Source organism: Protomyctophum parallelum (assembly GCF_964188405.1).
Source record: "Protomyctophum parallelum genome assembly, chromosome: 13".
Lineage (NCBI taxonomy): Eukaryota > Metazoa > Chordata > Actinopteri > Myctophiformes > Myctophidae > Protomyctophum > Protomyctophum parallelum.
In genome coordinates, this window is record NC_139708.1 from 19,594,801 (window position 1) to 19,615,026 (window position 20,226).

Sequence of the window (20,226 nt, forward strand, 5' to 3'; positions counted from 1 at the left end):
ACATTCAAGAAAGACACCTGTCTTGTGTCTTGTCTGTGTTTAATGGCCGCTCTAATGCATTTCCAATGGCAGCCCAATGGTTTGACCAAACATTTGTGTTTGATGGGGGGAGGGGGGGCAGAACACATCCATCAAAGCTGTGCTCAGACACAAGACAGGTGTCAGACGCAATACACCTGGTCTTGAATGTGTGAACGCAGCCCAGTAAGGGCATATGTCGATACCACCCCGCTCCCCGCTCCCCTCTGCCCCAACCCCTCCTGGTGCTATGCGGCCATCTTGGTTCCTAAACACAATGTAAACAATGTGAACGGGGTGGGGCAGAGGAAGACCTTTATTGATGATATGCACACGGCATCCAAACAGAACTGTCCTATCTAATTGTATTAAATAATGTCAAACTCACCAACATTGCAGCTGTACGGAAAGCTTGAATTATCCTCTATCTGCAATGTGTTGGTTTAATAAAAATCCACTGTAGACATGTTTCTTGACTCCCTGTCAAGAAATTCCTTGCAGATGATTGTTTTTCTGTGCTGGAGTTTGGAAGTGCTCGTTGGCTATCACTCAACAGCCCAATCAGCCCATGTGTAACACCCGTTTTGAATTTGCACATAATGCAGGAGGTTGCTTCCAAACTCTGACACTTAAAAAATGAAAAATAATCATCTGGACATCTGCAAGGAATTTCTTGACAGGAAGTAGCTGTCTACGGTGGATTTTTATGAAACAAACACTTTGCAGATAGTAAGATGATAATTCAAGCTTTTCGTACAGCTGCAATGTTGGTGAGTTTGACGTTATTTAATACAATTAAATAGGACTTTTCTGTTTGGATGAATGGGCTGTCTATGGGAAGTTGCACCTTGCTGGCAAGATGGTAGCCGTGTGCATTGCATATCATCCTTAGAGTATATACTCTAAGATATCATCAATAGAATAGTCACAGCTGGCTATAGTGGGTCAAACACAACAACACATAAAACTGATACAATTAGACACATTATGGCTTAGCTCTGGTCCATAGGGTTAGGACGTCCTCCTGTCCTAACGCTATGGACCAGAGCTATGCTAATTGGCGCACGCACGCGCACACACACTCTCTCTCTCTCTCTCTATATATATATATATATATATATATATGGATCACACAGTGAAATGCAACTTACTCTTCACGATCGCACTCATTGGACAAAGACTCAGAGGTGAGACGCCGCGGACCCGCTTTAAGCTACCCTACTATAGCTACCTATAAGTGCCTGACTCTCAAGCCAAATTCTAATAACACAAACAAATCTCGGCCACTCGCTCACTCCAGCATGGTGCTGCTGGGGGGGGGGGTGTTGACGTGCTGTTACGGTGAAATTGGTCTATGGAAATTGTAGCCCCGATGCCTGAAGGTCGGACCCCAACATTAACAGATTCAGTAAATGCCTGACTGAATTGGAAAACTGAGCTGCCCAAAAATGTGCCTGGTTAATGTTCTCTAGAGTCTAGACTGTGGACACAATGCGCCTTATGCGGGAGATGGTGGTGAAAATCAGGTGCAATAATAATTATAATATCTGGGATTTATATAGCGCTTTTCTAAATACTCAAAAGACACTTTGCGTGTTGGGGGTGGGGGGTGTTGCGTTCACACGTCAATCGAAGCCAGCTACATGTCGTTGCAGATGCATGTATGTAGCTGCTCCAAATCAACTCAGTCACAACGCGTCATTGCACCGTTTCATCTGCCCGTGTTAAACTTAAAAAACACACACACACACACACACACACACACACACACACACCGTCTGATTTTGTTACCCTCTGGTGTCTTCAACGTTTTTCAGGCCAAGGAGAGAAAAGAATGACTGTACTTTTGACAACTACTGATTGAACAAACAATCTGATTATTTGTGCTTGTACAATCACATAGTTTAAATGTGAGCATTTTCCCATGTGGCTGTTGAATACAAAACAACCTTTTGTCTGAGGGAGAAATGCATGTGTAATAGAACAGACTGCAAGCTGCTGTACATGGGATGGAGATGAATCACGATGGCATTTTCATTGTCCTAAATGTTGTTGAATTTGAAACATTATCATTCATATGTAGCATACCACGACTTGTCATAGGACATGATAGAAAATGACTCTGTTCTTAATGATATTAAAAACAATGAACACATGTAGTGACCACAGCCCCTTCTTTCTATATTGTACATTGTTTTTCTAACCCATTATGATATAACTGTACTGTCTATACAAACTGTTAATACAATAATCAATGAATCAGGTACAAGTACAACTGTTGAGCAGGTGTCAGAATGAGCTATATAGCAGAATTACAATATATTTATTTCATCATAACCACAGCAATGTTATATTTACGTTCCATCTCTTCTCCCAAAATAACCGATCTACAGTTTATAGCAGTGGGTTATGGGGACCCCCACGGGTCCTTGAGAGACTTCCAGGGGGTCCCCAGCTAAATGATATCAAACTATCATTTACCTCTCAGAGACATTGATTTTACAATATAAATTGGGGGTCCCAGACTCCCAGAGACAGAAATGCCATCAAATGGGTGTCCATGGACTAATGCATGTCACACTGGCGGTCCTTGACACTGCTACAGCCGTAAAAATCTATGGGGTCCCTGGCATATCTCTTCAAATTGGGCTCTGCAGGCTAATTAGTGTCAATCTGGGGGTCCTTGACATGAAAAGGTTTGGGAACCACTGGCCTATAGTGAGCTTGCAGATCAGAACAGGTTGTGTATCAATATATTCAATCACATATCAATATCTACAAGGGAGGATCAATATTTAGGGACGTTCCGATTCCTAGGGGGATGATTTATCTCCCTACCCCTTGACACTCATGTAGGGGCAAGGGGAAGGGGCAAGGGCTGAGGGGTAGGGTTAAAAAAGGAATTGGGAAAGGGCCTTACTCTCTCAGGCTTACGGTGTAAAGCGTCCTTGGGTTCATGAAAGGCGCTAGGGCTAGGCCTATAGGCTATAAATTCAAGCAATTATTATCATCATCATGAGCTGCTCTGCACTGTCTGCAGGTCACTTTTAAAATTGAATTGTTAAAATTGCGCAATTAAAAACAATATAACATGTTTACAATGTTATATTGTAACCAAAGTGTTTTACTGTCTGTTGACATGCGAGCACATAGTGTACATTTGAGAGGTGCAAGGAGCCGGTGTCTGCGTGCGTGCGCGGACATGACAGGCAGCAAGGGGGAGAGGGGGAAACTCTTTTCTTATTGGCTTTCCAGTTGTTCATGTCGTAAAATCGGGGCATTCGTAGAATATTTAACTTAATTTAAATGAGTCGCCCGACCGGACCCTCTACTATAGCCCATATTAACGACGTGGTGGGGCCATTACTGTCTGTAGTGCCCATAGTCTTTGCTCTTTAGACTATATGTGCTCTTAGATCAGATCGGCTATTTTTGGCTAATGTTCAGAATACCGTATCTATGACACACACATTGGCCCTGGCTCCTGTGGTAACTCTTGAGGACCCCATAAGTCCATAAATGCAGAATAAATGTTATTGGTTTGTTGAACGAGGCCCATTGTCACCAGGTGGCAGCATCAGAGAAACATAAAAAGGAACATTACACCATGGCAACACAAAGGTCATGTGATTGGCCATAACCATGAATTCAAATATGATATATGAAATGTTCCAACATCACCTTGATTATGTAATTATTCTGAAAAATAAATTGCCATGTAAACATCATTGATTTCAGATAAAAACCCAATAAGGTTGTAGTTTGAATAAACCATCACATCACATCACAAGGTGTATTCCAAATAGTTACTTTATTGAAGGGTGTTTTAGACATTAACTAATGTTAATTAACATTAACTAAAACTATGACCACGGCTGTCAGACAGTCACATAGGGTTGCAGAATTAAACTATTTGATTTAATCGATTATAATTCAAAGAAAATTGACAATCCTCTATTTTGGTCATTAGAGGCAAAAGTTGATGTCAGGCAAAAACCTTTAAATTTGGTTGTTTTGCAGCGGTGTAAATGTAACTAAGTACATTTACTCAACTTGTACTGTACTCAAGTAGCATTGATGTATTTTCACCCTTATAAATTAAGTGGCACAAGACATGCTCCATTCCATGCAGGACATGACTGGCGCCATCCTGGAAGCGAGATTGTTTTCCCTAGGATAGAAAAGGCAAGGAGCGCTGTGATTGGTTGTCAGTGGAGTAGGAAGCGCTGGGTTGTGTTTTGGACCGCACACAAGTGTTTATGCCTACTAGTACTCTAACCCTAACCCTAACTCTAACCCTAACCCTAACCCTAACCCTAACCCTAACTCTAACTCTAACTCTAACCCTAACCCTAACCTAACTCTAACTCTAACCCTAACCCTAACCTAAACATAACCGCAAGCAGGGGAGCAACGCATCCTTCACCAACCTTAATCCAGTTTTTTTAATGCAACCTTAATCCAAAAACTATTAAAAAGTCTGCGGTTGTAAAACTTGTGGTGGCAGTGGGGCGCGAACCAGTGAAGTATTATTACAAGTCGGCGGAGTAGTCCACTAGGCTAGCGAGGCAGCTGGCAGAATGGGGTTTATGTTTATATTAGAAGGTGAGGTTCCGCCCGTGCGGGTGGCGCTTTCCTTGACCTACTACTAGTAGCCGGCGTGGTAAAACGAGCGCTCCTTGCCTTTTCTATCCTAGGGGAAAAAATTAAGCATCCTGGAAGCAGCAGTGGGGAGCCTCTTCTCCTGAGGTCCTCTGATTCAGCTCTTCTGGTTAGTCTTGGTTGGTGACCAAGGGTGAAAGGGGTTTTCCCTAAAGGCCCCTAGACTCTGAAGCATACCAGAAACCAAATAGAAGATTTTCGTGTCAGCACTTGTGACATACGCATGCGCTCAGGGAGATCTTAATGTGCATAGGAAGTTAACCATTAACCACTTGAACCCTAGAATCCCTAATCTGAGGAGAACTTTGCTAGGGTGGTGTCAATGGCTGCAGAAAATCTTCGGGTCAATTTAAGTTCAAGAAAAACACATTTGATCATTTTATATCATAATTTGTGTGCTACTAGATTTTTTAACTTCACACGTGCTACTTTGAAAAATGCTAAGCGTCGAGCCCTGTATATATCCCCAGAAAAGAAAAGTGGTCTTTTACTTTGAAGACCCCAAAATCACCTATAGCTAATGTGACGATCATAACTTTAGTAATGATAATAAATGATTTAGCAATGAGCCCCTAACATCAACGTTCTGTTCCATCACCTCAATCTGAGCCTCAATTCAGAGAAAAAAGAAAAACGTTGGCCAAAGATCACACTTATAAGATCACACAGTGGCAGACCATAGCGGAAGCGAGCATTGCCAAGTTACTACTCGGTAGATATTAGCGAGACCATTCTGAATCAATAAAAAACCCCAAATCAGGAATCAACATCAGGATTCATCACGTCAATGGCAGCCAATTAGTTAAGATTAGTCACTTGAGCAAAGCTTTTCTCACATTGGTCAGAGCTGTTAAGACCAGGGGGGCAGTCAGCCAGATATTTCGTGAAGCCTCATTTGAAATCGGTAGTTCATATAATGGCCTGTTGTGGCGCTGGACTGGACCCAAAAAGCCCCATAGCTCCATAGAGGCCCATGTATTTTGGCCCAACTTCACCTAGACTGTATTACCTTAATAAACATGGTCATGAATACTTTCTTCTTCCAGTCACTAGTTTAAAGTCTCATTTCTAATGTCATAATATTCTTTTTGGAAAATTATGGTCCCATTAATTAAAAAAATGACCATAAAGAAAAAAAACCATCGCGTATGTTCTGAGGGGCGTGGCTACCGTTACAGTCTATGATCGGGATTCCCCTCCCACTCGAGTCAAAATAAAAACCAACGGAGAAGAAGGGGGGAAGTCCCGCCTCGTTGTCTGGGCAGCCAATGGCCAGCTGGTCCAAAACGGAGCCAGCCAATGGCCAGCTGGTACCAAACGGATCTAGAAAGATGGCGATTTACAGTGCAGGAATAACAGGCTTCATTTTACGTCCATGTTAGACCCGGCGAACGCTTTGTCCATATTTTTTACAGTCTATGGTTAAGACCTGTTAAGACTTCTCTTCAGTATGGCTGCGCTGATGACGCTTTAAACTTGATGGTTGAGAGAAACTCTTCCCACATTGTTCGCAGTAGAAAGTATCTCCAGTATGTTTGCGCCGATGCATCTTTAAACTTGTTAACTGATTAAACTTTTCCCCACATTGGACACAGGAGTAAGGCTTCTCTCCAGTGTGGATGCGCTGATGATACTTTAAACTTGATTCATAAGTGAAACTCTTCCCACATTGTTTGCAGCAGAAAGGCTTCTCTCCAATATGTTTGCGCCGGTGCGTCTTTAAACTTATTAACTGACAAAACCTTTCCCCACATTGTTCACAGCAGTAAGGCTTCTCTCCCGTATGTTGGCGCTCATGAATCCGTAAAGTTTGTGCATGACGGAAACTGTTTCCACATTGTTCACAGAAGTAAGACTTCAATCCAGTATGTAATTTCTGGTGTGACGTAAGATGCTGCGATTGGGTGAAGCGTTTCCCACATTGGTCACAACAGTAAGGCTTTTCTCCAGAATGCATTCTCTGGTGTGTCCTAAGATGTGGCATTTGTTTGAAGCGTTTCCCACATTGGTCACAGCTGTAAGGTTTTTCTCCAGTGTGATTTCTCTGGTGTATCACAAGAGAAGACCGTGTTCTGAAGCTCTTCTCACATTGGTCACAGCTGTAAGGCTTCTCTTCACTATGGATGCGCTGATGATACTGTAAAGTGTTGGCATGACGGAAACTGATCCCACACTGTTCACAGTAGAAAGACTTCTCTGTATGGATAAGGTGATGACTTTTTAAGGTTTGTAATGTACTAAACCTCTTCCCACATTGGTCACAGCTATAAGGCTTTTCTCCAGTGTGATTTCTCTGGTGTATCACAAGGATAGACGGTCTTCTGAAGCTCTTCTCACATTGGTCACAGCTGTAAGGCTTCTCTTCACTATGGATGCGCTGATGACTTTTCAAGTTTCGTAATGCACTAAACCTCCTCCCACATTGGTCACAGCTGTAAGGCTTCTCTCCTGTATGGATGCGCTTATGCATTTTAAATTTTGATGACTCACTAAATGTCTCCCCACATTGTTCACAGCAGTACGTCTTCTCTCGATAATGTATTTTCTGGTGTCTCTTAAGATACTGCCGTTGGGTGAAGCTTTTCCCACATTGGCCACAGCAGTACGTCTTCTCTCGATAATGTATTTTCTGGTGTCTCTTAAGATACTGCCGTTGGGTGAAGCGTTTCCCACATTGGCCACAGCAGTAAGGCTTTCCTCTAGTGTGAATTCTCTGGTGCATCTTAAGACTAGGTTTTGTGGTGAAGCTTTTCCCACACTCTTCACAGCAGATATGTTCTTGTTTCACTGGGCGCAGGACAGAGCAAGTATCTGAGATAGAAAGAAATGACAGATTACCAATTATAAATGCAAAATAGCATTTATAACAAGTAAAGTTATGGGTTTCCACCTCTTATTTATCATCCAATTCATTTGTAAAGGCTTTATACAATAAAAGTGGCAAACTATTTTCAGGATAAATATTTTTGTTTCATTATTCAGCATACACAAGGCTGTTCATCCATATTATCCAAAAACTAGATTTAGCAGCCTTCCATGTTTTACGACCTAGAGTGAACAAGATTCATCCCCAATTCAACTTGCCTCCTCTGTAACTTATGCACAAGACAAAACACAGAGAGAGAGGGTTCTTCTATGGCTACATTCTTACTTATGCTGTTATTTGGCCTTTCTGGGACTAGTATATGGTTAAATAAATACATTTGATTTGATAAAGATTTGCATGTATATGAAAATAAATTGAGCACTGCTTATTATAATAGCCTACCTTCAGCTGTGTTCATCAGCTGACACAAACATCAATCAATCAATCAATCATCAAATGTCCGCAGACACTCAGTGAAAAGGGTCCACAATAATTTTCTGTATAGCAGTATGTGATGTTTTGTGATTCATTCATTTTTTACATACCTATTCTGTATAACTTGATCACTGGGACCAGCATGGGATCACATTGATGCTTTTCTCCAGTGTGGATGTTCTGGTGTGCCTTAAGATGAGACACTTTGGTGAAGTTTCTTCCACACTGGTCACAGCAGAGATGTATTGGTTTCACAGAGGACAGGGCAGAACAGGTATCTGATAAAGAAAACAATGATGAATGTATAGGTCAAATGAAACAGCATTCATATACAGTAGTATCTATATAGTCATTTGCAGTGTTGGGTATATTACTTAGTATATATTACTTATTAATTATTACCTTAATTTTAAAGTAATATATTATATTACATATTACTGTCTGAGCAAGAGTAATATATTAATATTACTATTAGTTACATATAACTTTTTTTTTAAATGCTCAAATTGAACAATTAAATCTTTTGTATTATATATTGGACAGAATGGACACAGATGTGCATTGTGCAGGCAGATGAATTATAAGATTTTTAATTATATTAATTTATTTATTTTAATTTTTTGTAATTTTTCGTATGACACACAATAGACTATACTGTATACCTTCTAGCCTATAATGACATCACAAGACACAAACCACTTTCTATGTCTTTTATTAAAGTCCACATACAGAACAGGGACTGCCTTCATCGGGCCTGAAAATGAAGGCCCGGACCTACCCTACCCTAGCCTCGGTACCAGGCTTTCATTTAACCCTACCCTAACTCAGGAAAAAGAAAGATGTCATATGGCCACGGCGCCTTGCGCCGTGGTTCAAATGTTATTGAAGGGACGGACTAATGTGAACGGACTAATCGCCGAAATAAAGGATTTATGTAACTCACGTTCCATTTCCAACTTTCTAATGGTTTCCAGCGATTTCCAGGGGTGAGTAAACATCTTTGAATCAAAGTAGCAGCGATCCTCTGAAGTGACGCAGCATGTCCAATACTGTCCTCGTTAACAAAGTGCAACTTTTTCATCACCAATCACCGTTGGCTTTGTGCAACAGTCCAGAACAGAGCTATACAATATTATGACAACTGTCAACTTGGCTATAATCTACTAGGCTACTGTAGGCCTACATTAATCATTGCCTCTCAAACTCACATACCACGCGTAATGTGCGTTGCCTAACCAAAATAACAGACATACAAACTATCAACATGCCGCTCGATTGCGTGTCGACAGCTTGCAGATCTGTTCTTTTGGGCACACATGAGGCGCGCTGCGCTGCGATGGGGAAATTAAATTACTGTCGGCTACAGCGCTACGATTTGGAAACCAAATAGCTGTAGCCTACAGTGGACTGTAACATTGCTTGGTCAACTATATTACGTGTATGCAGTGAACTAAGGTTGGGCGATATGCCAATTTTTTTCAACCGCCGATCGTCTGACAAATATTCGCCGATTAACGATGTATTCGTGTCATAAAAGTAAAGTGAGAACAGCTCACTGCAGGTCGCAAAAAAGCCAGATCTACAAGCTCTGAAGGCGCCGCGTCCTGCCTGTTTTTGCAGCTCCGTTCGCTAGGCGTTGAGAGCTTGTAGATCAGTCTGTTTCTGCAGACTGCAGTGCAGCTGCGCAGCCAGGGTAACTTGCTCCCTTGCTACCCCGCAACGGCGGTCCGTCGGAGGCTCGGAGCGGAGCAGCGGAGCCCACAAGCTGCTGCGGCCTGGCTGCTGCTGATCTACAAGCTCTCAAGGCATCGCGTCCTGCCTGTTTTTGCAGTGCCGTTCGCTACGCGTTGAGAGCTTGTAGATTTTTTTTTTTTTCTTGCAGCGTTGTCAATAAAAAATTACTTAGATTACAGGCGGATATGAAGTACAATCAGTGGGTTGCAGCTAAGCAGTAGGGGCTACACGCTAAGCTGACGCTAAGCTAACTTATGATCCCCGAGCCTATACACTTACACTAGTAGACATTTTCTTTTATTCCCCCCCCCCCCCCCGACTTCACGGGTGAGGCATTGGGATTGTGATGAGACACGAGACAGCAGTGTGCATTCTGTTGTGACTGTATATTATTAAACTACATGGGTCTGGACTCCGGAGCTTAAACAACATGTAGGCTACATCCTCCCAGCTCCCAGCCTTTACTCTGGCTGGCGGCTGCCGTAAGTGCCCCGGTGTCCGATGCTGCTGAGTGCGGGGACTGTGGGAGCATACATTATAACGGGAGGAGGTGATTTCCACCCGGCCGCTGTTACTACTTTGCTGGGCCAAATTGATTCACATGTTGCTCACACTTTACATGTTAATTGGGCTAAATCGTCCCGAGAAATCGCCTAATAAAAATATTCAGCGATTGGATTCGTATATTCGCGATTGACGATGTATTCGTATCGTCACCCAACCCTACAGTGAACATTAACATTGGCGCTTTCATAGTTATATGGAGCATTTACCGTGGTGACGTTGATTAGGTAATTTAGGTTATTCACCCAGCTGGGTTCAACGAGACAGCAGTGTCTCGTTAAGCCCCGACGCTTCCAAAACGAGCTATTGCGGATGAATCGATGGGCGTATAGAACATTTAAGCTATGGCAAGTTAAATTAAGTTATATACTTTGATGCTGAGCACTAAGCAATTCATTTGGTTCGCAAACCAGAGGCCAGACAGCGGTAGCAAGTTCAACAACCACCGTTCTAATCTGTCACTTCTCTGGTGCGCTGCTGCTATCTCCTGCCTACAGGTGACTGTATAGTGTCTGACGCTGTGTGGCTATAATGTGCTTTTATGGTGGATGGATTCTAAGTTTGTAACGCGGAAATAACGCGTCAACGGCGAATAATTTACATTACATATTACACTTTTTCTTCAGGAATATATTATATTACACGTTACCGCATTTCGGTAATATATTACGTAATATATTACGTTAAATAACGTCCGTTACCCAACACTGGTCATTTGCAACAAAAGATCAGGGTCTCCGCCTCTTAAGCTGTGTGTGAACTGTGAAGGCTTAGTTTACACCTTAAAAGTGCCATATTATTTTCAAGCTGCAGGCTGTTGTTTAGTTCCTCATTCCATTCACGCAAAACAGTGACTCGGACGCGGACTCAGACTTTGCAGCTTCCATCGCCCCATAGTGTGACAATCGCTCGTTACGTTGGCACTCGAACCTCAATGAATGGGCTCGAACTTTTTTTTCTGTTCGAGCACAGAATGTCCGTTTGTACACGAAATGTACAATGTTGTTGACATCAGAAGTCATCATTGTGATGAAACCACTATTAGATACTATATGTCAGCATATGGTTGAACTTGAATGTAATTCATAGAAGAGATTGATTCTGTTACTATTGCGTGTGCAAAATAACATACTAAGATTTCACAAAAAACAAACTAAGAATAAAGGCATCTTTTTCAAGATGACGTCCACGCTGCCGGCAGCTTAAAATGCCTATGGTTTCATTGCAAACCGACCACTATGGGGCGAGCCAAATTAGTTTGCAGTGGTTTTCGAAAACGTTATGCCCATACCTAACACCACGCCAAAATTCAAAAACGTGTCACCAAAAGACAAATCATTACAAGTTAGCCCCCAGCTAAACATGCTAATGCTAACATAAGCAGTTTCTTACAGCCGGGGAAACGTACGTGAATTAGTACTAATATGGCCAATTCCTCTTGGCAAAGCTTACCTAGCCTTCATGGCCACACGGTGGCAGGAAAATAGGTTTAAAATACCATCCTCGTTCATACCTGAGGCAGGGAATCCCAGGAAATCCTCCTCATCACTTTCCTCTTCAAACATGTGGAGGATATGTTGGTGCAGTTCTCTGTCCATGGCTTCACCTGGACCACATTGAAAACAAAACATCATGGAACGTGTCACACGATGTGTCCCACATGGAGCAAAACACATAACCCTGCTAGTGAGACATTCATATCACCGTGGCACACTACTATACATGGAATCTGTTCATACAACAATTTAACGACCCAATTCTCTTTGGTATTACAGTGCAATCACAGGGGGGCTCTGGCCTGGTTGCCACAACAAATAGGCACGATTAGATGACGAAGGGCAGTTTCCTACTGCACCAGTTTTGAGTAAAGTTGTTGCAACAACAGCAGAGTATGTATTCATGGATAGACAATTAAGATAGATAAGATAAACAAATACAAAAATAAAAAAGGGAAAAAAAGGAAAAATCAAATTAAAATGTGAAAATAGTTTACATTATTTACACGACCAAACGCAGCATCATCAACCGTATCATAATGTGTAGTAATACAATAAACAATCAAGAGGGCATTGCCTGACCATGGATCACACCAAGGGACCTGCAACATGACTGAGGAACACGTCCCACTTCAGATCATATTTATCCAACTGATTATTCATCTTAAAGGATAACCTCTCCAAAGCAGCCACAATACCGAGCTGAGTGAACCATACATGTGCTGGAGGTAAAACCTCAGACTTCCATTCCTTAACAATGATCTTCCTGCCCACCATTAATGCTGTTGAGTAAAGTCGGTTTTGTGTCAGAAATTATCTTTCAATACCATTACCTGACATCAGTGGCACTACATATATTATCATTATTGTGAAATTTCTGTTATAATAATCCTACAGTGAAAAGTTGAAAATGCAACAGGAGGAAGGCAGGGAGTGCATAAGAACCGAACGAAACAGCATGAAACTTACTGACGTCCTTGCAGTCTTCAGGTTCATGTGTATTAGAAACAGTCCTGGCTGGACGACTCATCTTCACCTGCAGGCTGGACTGTAGAGACTGGTCTGAAATGAAGGAACAGAATAAGGACTTTCATGTGACATGGATGGCTTGTTTGAATGTAGTTTGAATGTAAAACAGAGGGAACAGAGGAAGTGAAAAAGTGTCTTTGAAAAGTGTTTCAAAGACTGGACAGTAACACAAAATACATCACCAACATTCAAGTGATGTTGAACTTTGGTAGAACCTGTAGAGACTGGTCTGAAATGAAGGAATAGAATAAGTACTTTGCTGGACCTTTTTCTTTGATTTGATATCACAGATCCCTTACATTTGGACCTTCCTGGTTGTCCTACGAACTGTGGCGATTTGTGGAGCATCACGACTCCCGTCCACTAAATAGGTTTCTTATTCAGTTCAGTCACGTGCCGCTTCTTTTCACCAGACAGGGGGGAGTTTCCCCGGTTGGACATAGCGTGTGGAAGGAACGCGTTATTCCAACCAGTTCCTTTCCCCTCCATCAGGCTGGCCAGGGGGAGGCCGGTTCTCTGGAGTGTGCACTCCAGAAAACAGAGATGGGAGGGACATACTTTTTTACAGTTCATATGCCTGCTGCTGCCTAGATTTGCAACTCCTGTTTTTTTAATTAACAGAATACATGCTGCCAGCAGATGGCTCCACTCAGGAGTGAGTGCCAGCATAATGCACAAAAATTAGACTCTTTAGAGAGCCAACCGGAGGTGATAACCTTCCATTTCCACCCGCTTCGGATGTTATAACCCGATAATCAAGAGAATGTTTGTAATCAGCACCTTAGAAATACCCCCAGTATGTGATAAACAACATACTGGGAAATCCGAGTTAGGAACTTCCGAGTTACGTCCCGATAGGCAGAGAATAGTAAATATTAATAGCCCCTAGTTTCCATGCCCCGACAATAGAATTGGAAATGACACGTTCAGCAGGGGGAGTCCTTGACCATGCTATGTCTGCACCACCATGCATGCGTGCAGTCCAGGTGAACACAGCCAAACACCACAATGTCTAGTATGCCAGTATGGCCATATTAGCCATATTCCAACGTCCTGATAACGGACAAATCCACTGCCATTTCATAGCTTCACCCCGGGCCGCCATCTGTCGATGTAAAGTGTATTACTCATGAAGCTCTAAACATCGTCCTTTACCTCAACCTGAGCCCTAAAGATGCTTTAGATCGTATACATTTATGGTACATCTTTATGAAAACCAAAAGATTTAATAAAATATTATTTAACAAAAGATGCTTTAGATTGCGTGCGTGTGCGCCGAGATTTGGGATATTTGATGACGTCACAACGGTGGCTAGCGATGGATGATGCGATGCTATAAACAGCTAATGTACCGTGAAAACAAATACTATTAATTCTGGATTAAGAGACATTAAAGAAACTGGAAAATGAGGCCCAATGGTTAATATATATATATATATATTTTATGTACAGGAGTCCCCTTCTTTGTTCTATCAATAAATAAAACAAGAAAATGGAGTTACAAGCGTTACAAGCACGCACCTGGACTGTTGACGGACTCTTCAGCTGTCATTTTCATCAGCAAGGCCACCTGCTGCCGCTCTGACATGGTGTAATACCCGGCCCGGATCCCTGGCATCTCCATACCAAATGGCAAGCCTGCCTTCCGGGTGTTGGCACGTTCCTTTTTAATGTGCTTCCCCACTGGACCTTGCTTCTCTGTGAAGAGAGAGGGAGAGGCAAAAATGTCAAGCTTACTGAGCAATACACGCACAAATAAATGTACACCACTTGGTTATGAGAATAACAATGAAATTATTAGTACTCTTCTCTTTCTGGTATATTGACCATTCTGGCCAGTAACTTGCTTGATTTTTGTGGATTCGTGGAACCCCATAAAAGGTCCATTACACTTTCAAGAGTTAAAGATTTAATAAAGGTCCATTTCGTTATCAACATAGGTACGGCCCCTACCAATTTATGCAATACCTGTTGTGTTCTACTGTTGTCAAGAGTATCCTGTGTGGACAATATACACCCATTTGGCCATTGACTTAGATGCCACATGCCGTCGTGGAGGGTACGGGCACAATACATACCCACAAAGCCGCGTTGGAGTGGCTAGCGCTGCTCAAAAATAAGGGAGGTGCACATGTCATGGACTCATGGGCCGATACTAAATCTACTCGTGCTCATTCAACCTGTTGCCATTTGTAGTTTAATACTGCCATCTAGTGGGCACAATGTTTTGTAGAGTTTACCCTCAAAAACGGATTAAGTGGTAGCACTTGGTTAAATAAATGGTTTTAAATGGACATGTTAATTTTGGGTATGGCATTAACTGCATTCACACTAGCACAGGGGGTCTTCTACAGGGGGTCCGGACGTCCGGTGTTCCCTGTACCCCTCAGAGACTGGAGGGGGACCACCAAATATTTGTGAGATAGGGACTTTACTCACTTGAACCCGTGCATCCCTACACTGGGCGAACATTAGCTGAAAATAGCTGATCTACAAGCTCACTCACGGAGAGTTCGGAGCTTTATTGTTGCTCCAAGGAGTCCAAGCTTGGTGAAGCCTTCAATAGAACAGTCACAGCAGCTAGCGGCTAGCGAACATTACATTAGCATGTGGCCTGGGTCAAACGCAACACACTGAACACAGCACATAATAGCTCTGGTCCAACTGGTATATTAAGAATAATTAGTACGTCCTCCTACGCTATGGATCAGAGCTAATTATGGCCTAAAATCGGCATACTACAATACACAAAACAGTGAAATATTCACGAGCTATAATATTGCAACTTACTGAGTCGGCAGCAGCAACTGTAAACAGTAGGACCTCAACATTAAGTCAAGCCATGAAGTGCCTGACTGAAACCTTACAGTATATAGAGAAGGCACCCAGAGGAAATCTTGAGGCGAATTACTCTATGACTGAAACACTGAATTGGAAAACTGAGCTGACCAAAAAGTGCCTGAACAGAACAAACTCAGTCAGGACACAGGGAATTTATAACCGTCAAGTGTATTATATAAATATGATATAATAGCGTTGTTTATTTACATCTCCTTTAATAGCCATCAGAGGTGGACACTTGAGTAAATGTATTGGTTTTTTTTTTACAGTCTATGGCATAGACTACATAAGTAGGGGAGAACGGTGTAAGATGAACCACTTTTTGGGGGGCTCAGAGTGCTTCCACTAAGGAAAGTAGTCTTTCTATTGACACAACCCGTGTTTGTATTGGTGAGTAGAGTAGGTCAAACGTTCGTGAGATTTCCACTAAAGAGGAGAGGCTGGTCTGATTTCGATTTGAGATTTAAAACTGAAAGTCCCATAGCCTTCTGTGAAGCGGAAGGTTATGGAACAGAGCTATGTTCAGGTTAAATTATGAATGGCAATTAATTGATAATTATTCATTTTAGTCATTACGTTCCACATTTTGGTGGCTTAGGAGCGAAATTAATTTAGTAATGATAGGCTATTTTCAAATGGCCGAAATGTATAGGGCAGTAGGGCTGAAGTGTTTAATGTATGCTAATTGTAATATTAATCAGTAAATAAAATACGTAAAGTGTTCAAATAAATGTATCCTTCAATCCTTGTGTCCTGAGTTTCCAGTTCCACGTTTGTTCTGTTCAGGCATTTTTGGGGGGCAGCTCAGTTTTTCCCCCCCATAACTCTGAGTTAGAGTTAGCCTCTGAGTTAGGATAGCCTATATAGTCTAGTCTCTGGAGGGGGGTCTCCTGCACCCCCCGGAAATATACTTCTAATCAATGTTTTCTTATTGGAAAAAATGTGCTGAAAATGATGAGCTATGATAAAAAGTTGTCAAAATGTCCCATCTACCTCAAAACCCCCTTTTTGGTATATGGCTCTGGCGAAATTGTGTAAAGGCAAATATTAATTCACTAAAATGACATAAATAGACATGGTAGTCTGAAATTGGTCATGAAGTATCTTGACACATAGGGGTAAGTAGCAGAACAGGATTTGGCGGGTTGCTACCATTATATTCTTAAATATGACCCACATCATCCTCAAAAACACAAAAGAATATGGTGTCCGCTTGGCTAATAACAACAAAGATGGTTATTTTCCAACACATTATGGTGAGTATCACTGCCTCACTTGTATATAGAAAACCTCCCATATCCCTAAGCTTCAATTTGAGCCCAAGATAACCTTTCTATCTTGTAAATTAGTCTTTCTGTAGCCAAAATTCTGAACTATACCTCAAATCGGTGAAAATTGTATATTTAGTCAGTATCAGCTATACATTTGGAATAAATGAATGAATGACTGAGTTTGAACTGACTCCACATCATGGAATATTTCTTACTTGAATAAGCTATGTTAAAAAGTTTGCAAAGTGTCCCATCTACCATTTTTATGCAAATGAGTGCCTCCATTATCAAAATAATCGATTTTCACTATATCTCAGCCAATATTGCACTTAAATGAACAAATAAGGTGTCTAGACCTATGTTTTGAGGGTCAAGGATCTCAGTGAAACTACTACTTGTGACCAGATGTGCCCGTGGCATGCTGGTCTACAAATCAGTGCCGATTAAATATCTATCTCGTCGGCTTCTTGTCCATGCTCTCCAGACAGTGTCAAGGAGATCAACCAGTGAGGTTGGTAGGACTGCACCGCAGGACACACTGGATTAAAAAACTCAACCACCCCTGTCCTTCATCATAGGGTTTTGGTTTTTCCAAAAAAGCTTCATCAGCTCGCTTGTATAAGGCAACACGGTGGTTCTCTTCAGAGCAGAGTAGCATGGAGGAAGACGAGCCAGGTCAACTTTAGATTTAGAAATGAGTTTGTCATCTGCCCCCACCACTCTTTCACTGAAGACTCACAATTCAAATAGCTCTATAGCTCTAGCCAAGCCATGTGGCTCATAGGGCAGGAGCCTAACAAGTACACTCCCTGGCATGACTAGTATGTACCAAAGGGACCCTTTGGTATATACTATACCTCAAATCGGTGAACATTGTATATTCAGTCAGTATCAGCTATACATTTTGAATTAATAACTGAGTTTGAACTGACTCCACATTATGGAATATTTCTTACTTGAATAAGCTACGGTATGTTATAGTTGGCAACTTTGCCAACTTTGCAAGTTGGCAAAGTGTCCAATCTACCATTTTTATGCAAATGAGTGTCACCATTATTAAGACAATCGATTTTCACTATATCTATATTGCACTTAAATGAACAAATAAGGTGTCTAGACCTATGTTTTGAGGGTCTCAGTTAACCTATTCTTAAAGTGACCACATGTGCCCGTGGCATGCTAGTGTACAAATCAGTTACATTACAATAAAGTCACATTTATACGTAAGAGATACCAATATTGCATATAACATCTAGACAGGTGCTGTGTTTTTAAGCAAGCTTTATAATTTAGAATATACTGTAGAATAACATCACAAACTAAAAACATCCTTATAGTATGAACAATAGTATACGGCAGTATACACACTAGACTATAGAATGGCCTGCAATATGCAGTACAAAATTCAAACATTCACACAATCCTGTAACAGTATTCCATCCTATTCCTGTACACACTCAAAGGCAAAAATGTAAGCAACATGTACAAACAGTGACCACCCTAGCCTGCACCATAAAGGACAAAATGCACAGTCACATGAATGAGTCATCGTGTTCATAGAACTCATCAGTCTTCTTTGTCTGCTTGTCCATGGTCTCCAATGACAAGGATTTTCAACCATCTCTGCCCTTAATATGGTTTTGGTTTTTCCACAATAGCTTCATCAGCTACATCAGCTATCGGGCAACACGATGGTTCTCTTCAGAGCAGAGTAGCATGGAGGAAGACGAGCCAGGTCAACTTTAACCCACCATTATCCACAGCAACTTGGCACGGGTGACGTCCACTGGGTCGGCGGTGGCTCAGGGGTAGAGTGGCTGGATGGTAACCAAAAGTTGCCAGTTCAAACCCGGGCTCCCCCAGAGTTAGTGTCGAAGTGTCCTCCTTGAGCAAGACCCTGAACCCCTAACGGCTCCTGGTGTGCAGTTTGGTGCCTTGCATGGTTTCCGCTGCCATCAGTGTATGAATGTGTGTGTGAATGGGTGAATGTAATGCACAATCTATGTAAAGCGCCTTGGATAAAAGCGCTTTATAAATCCACCATTTACCATACTGAAGACTCGCAACTCTGTCCATACAGCAGACAGATTAATTGCTCCAACTATACTAATTAAGGATCTGTTCTATATAGTGTAGCACAAGGCACATTTCAAGGACCCCCATAACCCTTACAGTTCCATTTGTACATTCAGAGTTGCACACCCGTAAGGGGCCCTGGATATCAACAGCTCAGTGGCCTTGTGGTCAGAGCATTTGCCTTGAGCCTGGGAGGTCAGGGTTCGATCCCCGGCTGGGTCATACCAAAGACTCTGAAAAATGGAACCCAGTACCTCCCTGCTTGTCCCTGCTTGGTACTCAGCATCAAGGGTTGGATTGGGTTAAGTCCCTGCTACATACTAGTGCCATGTCCAGGGGGTGTACTTGTACATCAAGCTGCCTCCCACTACAGAAACGGGAGATAGGCTCCTGCCCTATGGGCCTCATGGCTCCGCAAGGCTTACAGGTCCATTTGGTTCCATTTTTTACACTCTAGAGTTACACACCCGTAAGAGGCCCTGGATATCATCAACAGCTCAGCGTCCACCCTGAGACTGGATGGTCAGGGGTTCGATCCCCAGCTGGGTAATACTGTACCAAAGGGTCCCTGCGACATACTAGTAATGCCAGGGAGTGTACTTGTTAGGCTCCTGACCGATGAGCCACATGGCTTGGCTAGAGCTATTTGAATTGTGAGTCTTCAGTGAAAGAGTGGTGGGGGCAGATGACAAACTCATTTCTAAATCTAAAGTTGACCTGGCTCGTCTTGCTCCATGCTACTCTGCTCTGAAGAGAACCACCGTGTTGCCTTATACAAGCGAGCTGATGAAGCTTTTTTGGAAAAACCAAAACCCTATGATGAAGGACAGGGGTGGTTGAGTTTTTTAATCCAGTGTGTCCTGCGGTGCAGTCCTACCAACCTCACTGGTTGATCTCCTTGACACTGTCTGGAGAGCATGGACAAGAAGCCGACGAGATAGATATTTAATCGGCACTGATTTGTACACCAGCATGCCACGGGCACATGTGGTCACTTTAAGAATAGTTTCACTGAGATCCTTGACCCTCAAAACATAGGTCTAGACACCTTATTTGTTCATTTAAGTGCAATATTGGCTGAGATATAGTGAAAATCGATTATTTTGATAATGGAGGCACTCATTTGCATAAAAATGGTAGATGGGACACTTTTCAAACTTTTTAACATAGCTTATTCAAGTAAGAAATATTCCATGATGTGGAGTCAGTTCAAACTCAGTCATTCATTCATTTA

At 42.1% G+C, this 20,226-nt stretch overlaps 1 protein-coding gene across 1 annotated transcript; it reads right to left on the reverse strand.

The window, feature by feature from the left end:
- Positions 1-5,481: 5,481 nt before the first annotated feature.
- LOC310869265 (uncharacterized protein) lies at positions 5,482-15,665 on the reverse strand. The gene is made up of 6 exons (XM_083779911.1): positions 15,595-15,665; positions 14,326-14,502; positions 11,793-11,885; positions 8,092-8,259; positions 6,110-7,491; positions 5,482-5,527 (listed from the first exon to the last, which is right to left on the reverse strand). The coding sequence occupies exons 2-5, from the start codon at positions 14,426-14,428 to the stop codon at positions 6,113-6,115; spliced, it is 1,743 nt and encodes a 580-aa protein (XP_083636037.1). The 5' UTR covers positions 14,429-14,502; positions 15,595-15,665; the 3' UTR covers positions 5,482-5,527; positions 6,110-6,112.
- Positions 15,666-20,226: the final 4,561 nt, after the last annotated feature.

Bases quoted from the DNA above. Each gene is read 5' to 3' on its own strand.
- LOC310869265 (XM_083779911.1), bottom strand. From the start codon at position 14,428: ATGGAGATGCCAGGGATCCGGGCCGGGTATTACACCATGTCAGAGCGG. The intron at 11,886-14,325 runs GTGCGTGCTTGT...AATGTGGTCCAG, and splicing joins AGAGTCCGTCAACAGTCCAG to GTGAAGCCATGGACAGAGAA. The intron at 7,492-8,091 runs GTATGTAAAAAA...TTTCTATCTCAG, and splicing joins GATCAAGTTATACAGAATAG to ATACTTGCTCTGTCCTGCGC.